Genomic DNA, 17,909 nt, shown 5'->3' on the forward strand with positions numbered 1-17,909 from the left:
TGCACGTATTCGCAGTTTGAAATTGCGACTTTTTTATACCCAACATATGCGAAGTACTGAAAGCGGCGTTTGGTCACATTTGTCCCAAACTTTCCTGCAGTTTTCAAAATATCCCAAACATCCCAATATCGAGGCCTGAGACATATTTTAAAGCCAAATTCTGGCTCTCTGCACGTATTCGCAGTTTGAAATAACGACTTTTTATACCCAACATATGCGAAGTACTGAAAGCGGCGTTTAGTAACATTTGTCCCAATCCCCCCTGCAGTTTTCAAAATATCCCAAACATCCCAATATCGAGGCCTGAGCCATATTTTGGAACCAAACTCAGGCTCTCTGCACGTATTCGCAGTTTGAAATAACGACTTTTTATACCCAACATATGCCAAGTACTGAAAGCTGCGTTTGGTCACATTTGTCCCAAATCTAACTGCAGTTTTCAAAATATCCCATCCAACCCAATTTCGAGGCCTGAGCCATATTTTGGAGCCAAATTCTAGCTTTCTGCACGTATTCGCAGTTTGAAATTACGACTTTTTATACCCAACATATGCAAAGTACTGAAAGCGGCGTTTAGTCACATTTGTCCCAATCCCCCCTGCAGTTTTCAAAATATCCCAAACATCCCAATATCGAGGCCTGAGCCATATTTTGGAACCAAATTCAGGCTCTCTGCACGTATTCACAGTTTGAAATTACGACTTTTTATACCCAACATATGCCAAGTACTGAAAGCGGCGTTTGGTCATATTTGTCCCAAAGTCCTTTGCAGTTTTCAAAATATCCCAAACATCCCAAGTTCGAGGCCTGAGTTATATTTTGGAGCCAATTTCTGGCTCTCTGAACGTATTCACAGTTTGAAATTACCACCTTTTATACCCAACATATACCAAGTCCTGAAAGCGGCAGTGAGTCACATTTTGCACAAACTCCACTGCAGTTTTCAAAATATCCCAAATAACCCAATTTCAAGGCCTGAGCCATATTATGGAGCCAAATTTTGGCTCTTTGCATGTATTCGAAGTTTAAAATTGCGACTTTTTTATACCAACATATGCCAAGTACTGAAAGCGGCGTTTGGTCACATTTGTCCCAAATCTCCCTGCAGTTTTCAAAATATCCCAAACATCTCAATTTCGAGGCCTGAGCAATATTTTGGAGCCAAATTTTGGCACTCTGCACATATTCGCAGTTTGAAATTACGACTTTTTTATACCCAACATATGCGAAGGACTGAAAGCGGCGTTTGGTCACATTTCTCCCAATCACCCCTGCAGTTTTCAAAATATCCCAAACATCCCAATATCGAGGCCTGAGCCATATTTTGGAACCAAATTCAGGCTCTCCGCACGTATTCGCAGTTTGAAATAACGACTTTTAGTACCCAACATATGCCAAGTACTGAAAGCGGCGTTTGGTCACATATTTGTCCCAAATCATACTGCAGTTTTCAAAATATCCCAAACATCCCAATATAGAGGCCTGAGACATATTTTGGAACCAAATTCAGGCTCTCTGCACGTATTCGCAGTTTGAAATAACGACTTTTTATACCCAACATATGCGAAGGACTGAAAGCGGCGTTTGGTCACATTTGTCCCAAACCTCCCTGCAGTTTTCAAAATATCCCAAACATCCCAATTTTGAGGCCTGACCCATATTTTGGAGCCAAATTCTGGCTCTTTGCACGTATTCACAGTTTGATATTACGATTTTTATACCCAACATATGCCAAGTACTGAAAGCGGCAGTGAGTCATATTTTGCACAAACTCTCCTGCAGTTTTCGAAATATCCCAGTTTCGAGGCCTGCGCCATATTTTGGAGCCAAATTCTGGTTCTCTGCACGTATTTGCAGTTTGAAATTGCGACTCTTTTATACCCAACATTTGCCAAGTACTGAAAACGGCAGTGAGTGACATTTTGCCCAAACTCCCCTCCAGTTTTCAAAATAACGCAAATATCCTAATTTCCAGGCCTGAGCCATATTTTGGAGCCAAATTCTGGCTCTCTGCACGTATTCGCAGTTAGAAATTACATCTTTTTATACCCAACATACGCTAAGTACTGAAAGCGGTGTTTGGTCACATTTGTCCCAAGCCTCCCTGCAGTTTTCAAAATATCCCAAATATCCCAATTTCGAGGCCTGCGCCATATTTTGGAGCCAAATTCAGGCTCTCTACACGTATTCGCAGTTTGAAATTACGACTTTTTATACCCAACATATGCCAAGTACTGAAAGCGCCGTTTGGTCATATTTGTCCCAAAGTCCCCTGCCGTTTTCAAAATATCATAAGCATCCCAATTTCGAGGCCAGAGTTATATTTTGGAGCCAATTTCTGGCTCTCTGAACGTATTCGCAGTTTTAAATTACCACCTTTTATACCCAACATATGCCAAGTCCTGAAAGCGGCAGTGAGTCACATTTTTCACAAACTCCCCTGCAGTTTTCAAAATATCCCAAATAACCCAATTTCGAGGCCTGAGCACTATTATGGAGCCAAATTTTGGCTCTTTGCACGTATTCGCTGTTTGAAATTGCGACTTTTTTATACCAACATATGCCAAGTACTGAAAGCGGCGTTTGGTCACATTTGTCCCAAACCTTCCTGCAGTTTTCAAAATATCCCAAACATCCCAATTTCGAGGCCTGAGCCATATTTTGGAGCCAAAATCTGGCTCTCTGCACGTATTCACAGTTTTAAATTACGACTTTTTATACCCAACATATGCCAAGTCCTGAAAACGGCAGTGAGTCACATTTTGCACAAACTCCCCACCAGTTTTCCAAATATCCCAAACATTCCAATTTCGAGGCCTGAGCCATATTTTGGAGCCAAATTCTAGCTCTCTGCACGTATTCGCAGTTTGAAATTACGACTTTTTATACCCAACATATGCGAAGTACTGAAAGCAGCGTTTGGTCACATTTGTCCCAAACCTCCAAGCAGTTTTCAAAATATCCCAATTTCGAGGCCTGAGCCATATTTTGGAGCCAAATTCAAGCTCTCTGCACGTATTCGCAGTTTGAAATTACGACTTTTTATACCCAACATATGCCAAGTACTGAAAGCGGCGTTTGGTCACATTTGTCCCAAACCTCCCTGCAGTTTTCAAAATATCCCAATTTTGAGGCCTGAGCCATATTTTGGAGCAAAATTCAGGCTCTCTGCACGTATTCGCAGTTTGAAATTACTACTTTTTATACCCAACATATGCCAAGTCCTGAAAGCGGAAGTGAGTCACATTTTGCACAAACTCCCCTGCAGTTTTCAAAATATCCCAAATATCCCAATTTCGAGGCCTGAGACATATTATGGAGCCAAATTCAGGCTCTTTGCACGTATTCGCAGTTTGAAATTGCAACTTTTTTATGCCAACATATGCCAAGTACTGAAAGCGGCTTTTGGTCACATTTGTCCCAAACCTCCCTGCAGTTTTCAAAATATCCCAAAAATCCCAATTTCGAGGCCTGAGCCAAAATTTGGAGCCAAATTCTGGCTCTATGCACGTATTCGCAGTTTGATATTACGAATTTTTATACCCAACATATGCCAAGTCCTGAAAGCGGCAGTGAGTCACATTTTCCACAAACTCCACAGCAGTTTTCGAAATATCCCAAACATCCCAATTTCGAAGCCTGAGCCATAATTTGGAGCCAAATTCTGGTTCTATGCACGTATTCGCAGTTTGATATTACGAATTTTTATACCCAAAATATGCCAAGTCCTGAAAGCGGCAGTGAGTCACCTTTTGCCCAAACTCCCCTCCAGTTTTCAAAATAACGCAAATATCCCAATTTCGAGGTCTGAGCGATATTTTGGAGCCAAATTCTGGCTCTCTGCACGTATTCGCAGTTTTAAATTACATCTTTTTATACCCAACATATGCCAAGTACTGAAAGCAGCGTTTGGTCACATTTGTCCCAAACCTCCCTTCAGTTTTCAAAATATCCCAAACATCCCAATTTCGAGGCCTGAGCCATATTTTGGAGCCAAATTCTGGATCTCTGCAGGTATTCGCAGTTTGAAATTGTGACTTTTTTATACCCAACATATGCCAAGTCCTGAAAACGGCAGTGAGTCACATTTTGCACAAACTCCCCACCAGTTTTCCAAATATCCCAAACATTCCAATTTCGAGGCCTGAGCCATATTTTGGAGCCAAATTCTAGCTCTCTGCACGTATTCGCAGTTTGAAATTACGACTTTTTATACCCAACATATGCGAAGTACTGAAAGCAGCGTTTGGTCACATTTGTCCCAAACCTCCAAGCAGTTTTCAAAATATCCCAATTTCGAGGCCTGAGCCATATTTTGGAGCCAAATTCAGGCTCTCTGCACGTATTCGCAGTTTGAAATTACGACTTTTTATACCCAACATATGCCAAGTCCTGAAAACGGAAGTGAGTCACATTTTGCACAAACTCCCCTGCAGTTTTCAAAATATCCCAAATATCCCAATTTCGAGGCCTGAGCCATATTTTGGAGCCAAATTCAGGCTTTTTGCAAGTATTCGCAGTTTGAAATTGCAACTTTTTTATACCAACATATGCCAAGTACTGAAAGCGGCTTTTGGTCACATTTGTCCCAAACCTCCATGCAGTTTTCAAAATATCCCAAACATCCCAATTTTGAGGCCTGAGCCATAATTTGGAGCCAAATTCTGGCTCTATGCACGTATTCGCAGTTTGATATTACGAATTTTTATACCCAACATATGCCAAGTCCTGAAAGCAGCAGTGAGTCACATTTTGCACAAACTCCCCTGCAGTTTTTGAAATATCCCAAATAACCCAATTTCGAGGCCTGCGCCATATTTTGGAGCCAAATTCTGGATCTCTGCACGTATTCGCAGTTTGAAATTGCGACTTTTTTATACCCAACATATGCGAAGTAAAGAGACAGCAAACAATTTTAGGTTGCCACAACATATCTGGAAAGTATTTGAAAGTATTGGAAACGTTTGTTTTATCGTATCAGATACGATATTGTGTGTGGACTTAAATAGGTTTCCAAAACTTATAACCAAGACATATGTATCTAACACTAATTTGAGATGTTGTGGCAACTTACACTCCTAACATGAGTCATTCATAATCCATTCATACACCAATATGAATCTCTTGTGAAAGGTTTGAGCCTTATCTGAACCCTTTTCACATCTTTGTGTTATTATTTTTATTATATTTTATTTTATAATTTATTATTATTTTTCTTATATTTTTTATATTATATTAGTGTTTTCAATTTAAATATTAAAACCAATTTAAGGGTAAAAAAATCAAATAATTTATATTTCTTTTATTATTTACTAACAAATCAGCAAAAATACAAAAACATATGACCTATATAATTATATATATAATATATATATAAATAATTTATATAATATATATATATATATATATATATATATATATATATATATATATATATATATATATTAGTGTAATACATAAGAATGTAGTGTAATAGTATATATATTATATATATATATATTTATATATAAATAATATATTTATATATAAATAATATATATATATATATAAATAATATAAATAATATATATATATATAAATAATATATATATATATAAATAATATATATATATATAAATAATATATATATGATAACCATCTTTGTAACCTATATGTAACTCCCTCTTTGTAACAAAGTTCAAATAAAGCAAATATATGTGTACATACAAAAGAATGGGGGTGGTAGAAGATAATATTAGTGTTTAGTGAGTGACCACAAGGTCTCCTCTGAATACTTTTTATTTTCTTCTCCTATGCTATGGGTCCCCACATTGGCACCAGAGGTCTTCCTCACAAACTTTTTATATAATATATATATATATATAAATATTATATATATAAAGGTAAAACTAGCTAGTTATACGTAGATATATGATAACTAACCAACCCTACCAAACCTAACCTAATATATATATATAAATATATATATATATATATAAATATATATATATATATAAATATATATATATATATATATATAAATATATATATATATATATATATATATATATATATATATATATATATATATATAAATATATATATATATATATATATATATATATATATATATAAATATATATATATATATATAAATATATATATATATATATATAAATATATATATATATATATAAATATATATATACATATAAATATATATATATATATATATATATATATATATATATATATATATATATATATATATATATATAAATATATATATATATATATATATATATATATATATATAAATATATATATATATATATATAAATATATATATATATATATATATATATATAAATATATATATATATATATATATATATAAATATATATATATATATATATATATATATATATATATATATATATATATAAATATATATATATATATATATATATAAATATATATATATATATATATATATATATATATATATATATAAATATATATATATATATATATATATATATATATAAATATATATATATATATATATATATATATATATATATATATATATATATATATATAAATATATATATATATATATATATATATATATATATATATATATATATAAATATATATATATATATATATAAATATATATATATATATATATATATATATATATATATATATATATATATATATATATATATATATATATAAATATATATATATATATATATATATATATATATATATATATATATATATATATATATATAAATATATATATATATATATATATATATATATATATATATATAAATATATATATATATATATATATATATATATATATATATATATATATATAAATATATATATATATATATATATATATATATATATATATATAAATATATATATATATATATATATATATATATATATATATATATATATATATATATATATATATATATATATATATAATATATATATATATATATATATATATATATATATATATAATATATATATATATATATATATATATATATATATATATATATATAATATATATATATATATATATATATATATATATATATATATATATATATATATATATATATATATATATATATATATATATATATATATATATATATATATATATATATATATAAATATATATATATATATATATATATAATATATATATATATATAAATATATATATATATATATATAATATATATATATATATATATATATAAATATATATATATATATATATATATATATATATATATATATAAATATGTGTGTATATATATACATATATACACACAGAAACAAAGATTCTTCTATATAGACATTAGAGAAGATTCAGCGGTATGCCATGCACCAGGCTCTCCGCTGTTTTCATTATTCGTCATATCCGACTCTGCTATGTGATGCACATGTATTCTTGCTTCACCACCCTGTAATGAAATATTGTTTGTTACTAATTGTTTTCAATAATACATTATTTTATTATATAATATTTAATTTATTAATTAAAAACCCTTTCCATATTATAGAAAAAAACTATAACTATAGAATAGAAGAGACTAATAGAATAAAATATATATATCATATATATATTTATATAAATAAATATATATATATATAAATATATGTATATATATTTATATATATATATATTATTATATCCTGTATTATTCCAGCCCATTATTAGAGATAGTAGCCACCTCTTATTTTGGTTTTCTTTCATTATTAGTGCTCAGAAAATTAAATATATCTACATATTTAGTCAAAATCAATTACATTATTTTATCTTATTCATAGCATAAATGTTCACAAAGATTACTAAAAAGAGATTGAATTAGACTACAGCAAATTGGCAAACTTTACCTTGTATCTGTTTCCACCGTGTTTGTTTGGGGCGTTCTTCAACATATCAGCAATACTTGTCTCAACATCTCTTTCAGTTGCATTAGTGTGGGTGTTGATACAGGCTTCTGGAAAGTTATAAGAATTAATTAATATATATAATTATAATTCTTTTTGTCAGGAGACAAGAAGCCACAGAGTAATAACATTGTTGGCTTTTATTTAGGTGTTCCCCTGTTCTCCAGTCTTCCTCCGTCCCCTCGTCCCCTTTGTCCTCCCCAGCATTCTCCATTCCCCTGTCCCCTCGTCCTCCCCACCATTACCCTCTCCTCTGTTCCCTCGTCTTCCCCACCATCCCCCCTGTCGTCCTCCCCACCATTCTAAACTACCTCATCCCATGCATTCCATGATGGTCTGATGCTTCCATCTGAAAATTGGGAACATCAAAAGATCTGACTTTCCCAATTTTCTGATGGGAACATCAAATGATCTGATATTCCCATCACTGAAAAATAAAAACAGATAAAAAAAATGATATGAAAAAATAGAAAATAAAATATACTCATGAAATGAACAGAATGGTTAACAACGCAGCTCAATTGCAATGCAATGTCACAATAACATTTAAATATACTTTAAGATATAATCTAGAAGAAAATAAGGATATTGAAACGGTTCATGAACTCTATTTCAATAAAGGACACTATGGGGAACTTTGAAAAATAGTTATTGAGTATAATTAGACAGACTTGTTGCTAGGCAGAGGAGTAATGAGATATATGGCAAATTTTGCAAAATATACAATGAAGGTACACAAACATTCATACCCAAACAAAGCAAAATGCTAGGTAAGAACAAAGCATTTGGCCCGTAGGAGAAAGGAGATACCCACAAGACTAGAATACAAGTCATTAACAAGCATGCAAGTATAATACATAATACATGCAGACATATATATAATCCAAAAAAATGTCAAATTTACGTACTTATTATTACATTACAAATATCCAAGGTTTTGAAGACACGTTTCCTCTTGCGCCCAACGAGTGAATACTGAGACCAGACCAAATAGGTCCCTATCCTCCTCATCATTCGTCTCACTGTGTCTCCACAGCTTGCACCGCCCATTTGAGACAGCGTCTGGACCTGTTAAAATAATGCATAAGCTGTAAGGTAATAGAGAATAATATATATCTTTCAATCTCAACATTAGATTTTCTAATTTCCAACTGTATTAAATAAATAGCATTAAAATATTTTCCTTCTTAACTATTACAAAAATCAACGAATTTGAGTAACTTTTGCTTTTGTTTTATTTGTACCTTAAACATAACACTGAACAATCAATTATGTGCCACCCCACCTTCCTTCATCTGCAAAAAAACTAATCAAAAGACATATGTACAAGGCTAAAAAAATTCAACAACACTTACCATACTCAGGCTAAAAGAATTAAGCAACACTTACCATACTCTTTTTATATTCACTGTTAACTTTTAGCTCATGTGACAGACTTTCCACCTGCTCAACAGTTTCAAGTGGGGATGGAAGAATGTCTTCCAGGATTGGTATATCTAGTATATGGTATATATAGATTGGCAGTCTACTGTATTTTATCAAACCGTTATTAGTATAATAGATCTCGTAATAATTTTGCAAAAATAATGGCATTTACTATTTTTAAAAGATTATTAGCAAATTTACAGAAATGGTGCATTCGGAAGACAAAACCGTGGTAGACATGGTTGGAACAAGTTAGGTGAGAGGGTGGTGGAGGCCAAAACCATAATCATAATCATCTGTATCAAACCTTATTACAGGTAAAACCAGTAGGCAGTCTACTGTATTTTATCAAACCGTTATTAGTATAATAGATCTCGTAATAATTTTGCAAAAATAATGGCATTTACTATTTTTAAAAGATTATTAGCAAATTTACAGAAATGGTGCATTCGGAAGACAAAACCGTGGTAGACATGGTTGGAACAAGTTAGGTGAGAGGGTGGTGGAGGCCAAAACCATAATCATAATCATCTGTATCAAACCTTATTACAGGTAAAACCAGTAGGCAGTCTACTGTACTTTATCAAACCGTTATTAGTATAATAGATCTCGTAATAATTTTGCAAAAATAATGGCATTTACTATTTTTAAAAGATTATTAGCAAATTTACAGAAATGGTGCATTCGGAAGAAAAAACCGTGGTAGACATGGTTGGAACAAGTTAGGTGAGAGGGTGGTGGAGGCCAAAACCATAATCATAATCATCTGTATCAAACCTTATTACAGGTAAAACCAGTAGGCAGTCTACTGTATTTTATCAAACCGTTATTAGTATAATAGATCTCGTAATAATTTTGCAAAAATAATGGCATTTACTATTTTTAAAAGATTATTAGCAAATTTACAGAAATGGTGCATTCGGAAGACAAAACCGTGGTAGACATGGTTGGAACAAGTTAGGTGAGAGGGTGGTGGAGGCCAAAACCATAATCATAATCATCTGTATCAAACCTTATTACAGGTAAAACCAGTAGGCAGTCTACTGTATTTTATCAAACCGTTATTAGTATAATAGATCTCGTAATAATATTGCAAAAATAATGGCATTTACTATTTTTAAAAGATTATTAGCAAATTTACAGAAATGGTGCATTCGGAAGACAAAACCGTGGTAGACATGGTTGGAACAAGTTAGGTGAGAGGGTGGTGGAGGCCAAAACCATAATAATAATCATCTGTATCAAACCTTATTACAGGTAAAACCAGTAGGCAGTCTACTGTATTTTATCAAACCGTTATTAGTATAATAGATCTCGTAATAATTTTGCAAAAATAATGGCATTTACTATTTTTTAAAGATTATTAGCAAATTTACAGAAATGGTGCATTCGGAAGACAAAACCGTGGTAGACATGGTTGGAACAAGTTAGGTGAGAGGGTGGTGGAGGCCAAAACCATAATCATAATCATCTGTATCAAACCTTATTACAGGTAAAACCAGTAGGCAGTCTACTGTACTTTATCAAACCGTTATTAGTATAATAGATCTCGTAATAATTTTGCAAAAATAATGGCATTTACTATTTTTAAAAGATTATTAGCAAATTTACAGAAATGGTGCATTCGGAAGACAAAACCGTGGTAGACATGGTTGGAACAAGTTAGGTGAGAGGGTGGTGGAGGCCAAAACCATAATCATAATCATCTGTATCAAACCTTATTACAGGTAAAACCAGTAGGCAGTCTACTGTATTTTATCAAACCGTTATTAGTATAATAGATCTCGTAATAATTTTGCAAAAATAATGGCATTTACTATTTTTAAAAGATTATTAGCAAATTTACAGAAATGGTGCATTCGGAAGACAAAACCGTGGTAGACATGGTTGGAACAAGTTAGGTGAGAGGGTGGTGGAGGCCAAAACCATAATCATAATCATCTGTATCAAACCTTATTACAGGTAAAACCAGTAGGCAGTCTACTGTATTTTATCAAACCGTTATTAGTATAATAGATCTCGTAATAATTTTGCAAAAATAATGGCATTTACTATTTTTAAAAGATTATTAGCAAATTTACAGAAATGGTGCATTCGGAAGACAAAACCGTGGTAGACATGGTTGGAACAAGTTAGGTGAGAGGGTGGTGGAGGCCAAAACCATAATCATAATCATCTGTATCAAACCTTATTACAGGTAAAACCAGTAGGCAGTCTACTGTATTTTATCAAACCGTTATTAGTATAATAGATCTCGTAATAATTTTGCAAAAATAATGGCATTTACTATTTTTAAAAGATTATTAGCAAATTTACAGAAATGGTGCATTCGGAAGACAAAACCAATTTTTCACTTTTGACAATTGAGCACCTGCTACATCCAGATTCTAGGGAGGAAAGGAAGGACGATCTTACTGGATCCCATAGCCTCTCCGAGGCACAAACCAGGCTTTTACATAACCCCCCCCCCCTGCACCCTAGCTTTTTAAAATAGTAAATGCCATTATTTTTGCAAAATTATTACGAGATCTATTATACTAATAACGGTAAATAAATAATAAATAGTAAATAAATCAAAATCAGTTACATTATTTTATCTTATTCATAGCATAAATGTTCTCGAAGATTACTAAAAAGAAATTGAATTAGACTACAGCAAATTGGCAAACTTTACCTTGTATCTGTTTCCACCGAGTTTGTTTGGGGCGTTCTTCAACATATCAGCAATACTTGTCTCAACATCTCTTTCAGTTGCATTAGTGTGGGTGTTGATACAGGCTTCTGGAAATTTATAAGAATTAATTAATATATATAATTATAATTCACTTTGCTATTCCCCATTCCACAGTCCTCTCGTCCTTCCCACTTCCCTGTCCCCACATCATCCCCACTATTCCCACTTCCCTGTCCCATCGTCCTCCTTACCATTTTCCCCTCCCCTGTCCTTCTTCCTCCCCCACTATCTCCCATTCACCTGTCCCTTTGTCCTCCCCAGCATTCCCCTGTCCCCACCATCCCCAACTCCCCAGTCCCCTCGTCCTCCCCACCATTACCCTCTCCTCTGTCCCCTCGTCTTCCCCACCATACCCCCCTCTCGTCCTCCCCACCATTCCAAACTACCTCATCCGATGCATTCTATAATGGTCTGATGCTTCCATCAGAAAATTGGGAACATCAAATGATCTGATATTCCCATCACTGAAAAATAAGAACAGCTAAAAAAATGAAATGAAAAAAATAAAAAAATATACTATACTCATGAAATGAACAGTATGGTAAACAACACAGCTCAATTTCAATGCAATGTCACACAAAATTATTAAATCGAAATGAAAATAAATTGAAATCTATGAAAATTCAAATTATCAATACAATCGGAAATATTGAAATAATATCGCAACATAATATAGTGTGGGTTGCTCTTACGTGCAACAGACGGTGCTGTTTTTCAAAAAAGGCATGGTTTTACCTGTCACAAGTGTGGCATCTATACTTATACTCACGAAATGAACGGTATGGTAAACAACATAGCTCAATTGCAATGCAATGTCACAATAACATTTAATAACAATAATAACAATAACATTTAAATATACTTTAAGATATAATCTAGAAGAAAATAAGAACATTGAAACGGTTCATGAACTCGATTTCAATAAAGGACACTATGGGGAACTTTGAAAAACAGTTAATGAGTATAATTAGACAGACTTGTTGCTAGGCAGAGGAGTAAATAATGAGATATATGGCAAATTTTGCAAAATATACGGCACACAAACATTCATATCCAAACAAAGCAAAATGCTAGGTAAGAACAAAGCAGTTGGCCCGTAGGGGAAAGGAGATACCCACAAGACTGGAATACAAGTCATTAACAAGCACACAAGTACTACACTACACAACAACCTCACTACTACCAGAACTGGACGAATCACTACCAAAACAACACATTGCACATCACTACCAAAACAACACAACACAACACAAGCATTGGCAAAGAATTATAGACCAGTTGCACTAACATCCCACATAATAAAATTATTTGAGAGTGATCAGGAGTCAGATTACTAGTTTTATAGAGACCAATGACCTCCACAATCCAGGCCAACAAGGATTTAGAGCAGTTTCTATGATCGAGCCACTGAGATCTATAAAGAATTCTGATCAAGAAAGAGATCTAGGGGTGGTTTTAGATAGAAAACTATAACCTGAGGATCATATTAAGAACATTCTGCGAGGGGCCTATGCTACACTTTTTAACTTTAGAATTGCTTTTAAATACATAGGTCAAAAAGTTTTAAAAGTTTTAAAAGTTTTTTAAACCTCTCGTGTATCATGAGTGTGTTAAAGCATCAGATGGTGCATTCAGATGATGAATATTACCTAGTTCCTTCATCTGGGAAGAATGAACACATATTGGTGCATTCGGATGATAAAAACTAACTACTGTAGTTTAATTGATCAACAGACTGTATATCATATGCAGACTGTATGTGGATCTGCGGGCCACTCCAAACAACAGCCTGGTGGACCAAGCTCCACCAGGGCTAAAGCACAAAGTGATATAGATGTGATAGAGAAACTAGGTCAAATGGAGGAGTAGGTCTGTATATTAAACAGCACCTGACGTGCACAGAGCTACTAAACTCAATGTGGTGGTAGAGTGGTGGGGGGGGGGGGGGGGAAACATTGCAGAAAAAAACAAAAATACAATTTGGTCAACAAAACAGCATTGTTTAAAATAGAAGACATGGGTTGTCATTTTGGGGGTAAGGTAGGTTACATTGAGTTAATTAGTTAGTACTTAGTTTTTATCTTAAACTGGTTGGGAGAGGTACAGTGTTGCTGTGCTGGTGAAAGAACACCTAAAGGTAAATTAAATAATGATTGCGAATCCACAAGAAGTTGACATAATATCGCTAGAGATCTGCAATCAGGATGATAAACTTTCCTTAAAGAATTTGACAAACACTTGCTGATAGGACATGAAGTAAATGAAATGTATGTCAAGTTTTGTGAAATATATGATAAAAGCACAACAAAATTTGTACCAAAGGAGAGATGCAGAACTAGGAAAAGGGGTTTGTTCAACAGAAATTGCGAGAGGGCCTGAGACCCAAACACACACAAATGGAATCAATATATAGCAAGAGGCCAAACCCCCAAACATACAAGCGATGCAAAGATGCGAGAAACAGCAGCAGCATTAAGGAGAGGGACTTAAGGACCATAAATAAAGTGTGAAAATAAACTCGAGTAAATTTTTTTAACTACTCTCGACAGTGAAGAAAAACAAATATTCAGACGATTTGTGTTAGAATCATTAATCTTACACTTTCGGTCATATTCAACAACACAAATACATACACACACATTCCTGTTGCTGTAGCAAGTGAAGAATTACACACACAGATCACAATAACGTGATGCATCAAATGAACAAATCCACAAGGGCCGTGACGAGGATTCGAACCTGCGTCCGGGAGCATCCCAGACACTGCCTTAATCGACTGAGCTACAACAGGGTAAAAGGGTTGAAACCGAAGTTCTACTGAACTTACTGGATCCCATAGCCTCTCCGAGGCACAAACCAGGCTTCTACACAACCCCCCCCCCCTGCACCCGAGCTATGTCAACAGGCCGTTCTCCCTCTTCGCCCTTCCGAATGCACCATATCAGTAAATTTTTTAATAATCTTTTAAAAATAGTAAATGCCACTATTTTTGCAAAATTATTACGAGATCTATTATTCTATAGAATAATGCATATAAATGCATATATGCATATAAATACAAAACATAAATACAAAACAAGTAAATGTAAATAATTTTACCTTGCACCTAGATCCACCAAGCCTGTATGGCGCGCGTTTCAGTACTTCGGAAATCTAGAACTATCTTGAATCTCTAATCTGCAATGAAACAATACATATTATTGCACTTACCAAAATATGGATGAATGTAGAAAATACAGAACTATTAGCTGAATATCAAATAAATGGATTTAATCTATTTCACACAGATAGATATATTACACCGTGTATATTAGGTAATACCTAACATACACGCCTCCACACACACTACATTTGAAATGTAGTCTCAAAAAGACTACATTTCAACAGCAAAGATTACTCCATAAAAAAATAATTAAATTATTGACCAACATGAGAGAGGGTTAGCCAACATGAGGGTTGTGTTGATTGCCTGAAAATATTTAAATTGTGTAATGTATTGAATGGCATTTTTCAAGTTACAACATTTTTTAAATTACTGAACTAGGTTCTAGGCTTTGCTAGGCTTAATTCAATTATTACAGATAAGCCTAACCTAGCCTAGAACCCAGTGGGTTTTCTTCCTATTGGGGAGTGTTGTACATGCCTCGCCTCCACATACACACTAGCACAGCCAGGCCTCGCCTCCACATACACACTAGCACAGCCAGGCCTCGCCTCCACATACACCAGCACTGCCAGGCCTCGCCTCCACATACACACTAGCACAGCCAGGCCTCGCCTCCACATACACACTAGCACAGCCAGGCCTCGCCTCCACATACACCAGCACTGCCAGGCCTCGCCTCCACATACACCAGCACTGCCAGGCCTCGCCTCCACATACTCACCAGCACAGCCAGGCCTCGCCTCCACATACACCAGCACTGCCAGGCCTCGCCTCGCCTCCACATACACCAGCACTGCCAGGCCTCGCCTCCACATTTAAACCAACCAAGCCCACAAATACGTTAACATGGACCAGCATTACACCGTCTAACATACTCTGTCAGATGTAACAACTAAATTTGTGAATTCAAGACCAAATCTATTGTATAACACAGTGTTAGTACGAGAAAAACATTACTTACATTCGAAGCCGTGTTTTAAAATGGCGGCGGTCTTGTACTGACGCTCCAAACTGTGTGTTCGTTTGCGTATGATGAACGTGTGACAATTTACTACAACAATTATTTAATTATTCTTATTCTTTATTTTAATATTTTTAGGGTACATGAAATTTCAAACTTATTTGCACACAATAATATAATTGCATTGTCATAACCTTTATATATTACGGAAAATACGATGACATGAACGAAGTCAAAGTGAAGTTGAAGTCAAAGTCATTCGCCGAACGTATTAGTCATTTTTTTTTCTCCCAAACGATAGTGGTAACAAATCCACAGAGAATATAAGTGTACAGTAAAGTCAATTTTATTCAGGAAAGTACATACATAGTTGATTTACAAACATAATGTTGGATTTATAGATAGAGCTAGTGCATACAATACCTAAAGCCACTATAGTAGTCCTATAGCATTTCATGCAACCGGGCAGTATATATGGACCCCTTACTCAAATCTCTGAATATGTTAGATATTAAGTCCCTGCACATACTCTCATGTGTATTTTATATATATAAAACGCTGCACTGTAATGTCAATCCTGACCTTAAAAGCTTCCTAGAAGGTTGTAACAGATCCCATGAGCACCACACCAGAAACAAATACCTATTTGATATTCCAAGAGTACGACTTAGTCAAACTAGAAATGCTTTACAAATCAAGAGACCTCGAATGTGGAATGACCTTCCCAATTATGTTAAAAACTGTACCTCTCCCAACCAGTTTAAGATAAATAAAGATAAATTTATAAGTTAAGAAAAATTCCACAAATCAACAACCCTGTTACTGACCCTGTATTTACCCAAGTCTTTCCTAAATCTAAACTTATCCAATTTATACCCATTGTTTCGTGTTCTATCTTGTGTTGACAATTTTAATACCCTATTAATATCCCCTTTGTTATATCTATTCAGGAAATTGTGGTTGATCTCGAACCCATTGATAATGTGACGACTTATACAGAATTTTGTAACTATATCATCAAGATTGTAACCAGCTTAGCTAAATGTAGTGTGGGGTTCAGTCCCTAAGCCCATATATGTGCCTCTCTAACCATTTAGGTTACAGGGCAAAAACATAAAAACAAAGGTAACTGCAGAAGGCCTATTGGCCCATACCAGGCAGCTCCTATCTATAACAGATAAACACTAAGTACTACCTAATTAACTCAATGTAACCTACCAACCTAACCCCCAAAATGTCAATCCATATCTTTTATTTTAAACAATGCTGTTTTGTTGACCAAATTGTATTTTTACTCTTTTTCTGTCATGTTTCTCCCACCCCTGTTTTTTCCCTTTTTTCTTATTTTTTCTCAACATAATTCATACTTTAATTATGCGGATCAGGACATCACCTGATCAAACACATCAAACATCGTTTGACCACCATCAAACACACACATTTCGTGTGTGTTTGACGCTCACTGATATGTACCAGCGTTGTTTTATATATGGTGCTATTCTATCTTACGCTTTGTTGCTCTTTTTTACCTACGGGCTCATAGAACATTCTATTGCGAAAACATTGGCACAAAAATGAATGACGTACATACAATAATAATGTCAGGACAGTGATATAATTATAAACTTTCAAAGCACTGTATCGC

The 17,909-nt window shown here is 33.7% G+C and overlaps 1 protein-coding gene across 1 annotated transcript; it reads right to left on the bottom strand.

The window, feature by feature from the left end:
- Window positions 1–7,358: 7,358 nt before the first annotated feature.
- LOC138361059 (uncharacterized) lies at window positions 7,359–15,314 on the bottom strand. Its single transcript, XM_069320536.1, has 5 exons — window positions 15,237–15,314; window positions 12,078–12,184; window positions 8,887–9,046; window positions 7,922–8,028; window positions 7,359–7,488 (listed from the first exon to the last, which is right to left on the bottom strand). The coding sequence occupies exons 2-5, from the start codon at window positions 12,120–12,122 to the stop codon at window positions 7,372–7,374; spliced, it is 429 nt and encodes a 142-aa protein (XP_069176637.1). The 5' UTR covers window positions 12,123–12,184; window positions 15,237–15,314; the 3' UTR covers window positions 7,359–7,371.
- Window positions 15,315–17,909: the final 2,595 nt, after the last annotated feature.

The sequence above is a fragment of the Procambarus clarkii genome, unplaced genomic scaffold, assembly GCF_040958095.1.
Source record: "Procambarus clarkii isolate CNS0578487 unplaced genomic scaffold, FALCON_Pclarkii_2.0 HiC_scaffold_158, whole genome shotgun sequence".
NCBI lineage: Eukaryota > Metazoa > Arthropoda > Malacostraca > Decapoda > Cambaridae > Procambarus > Procambarus clarkii.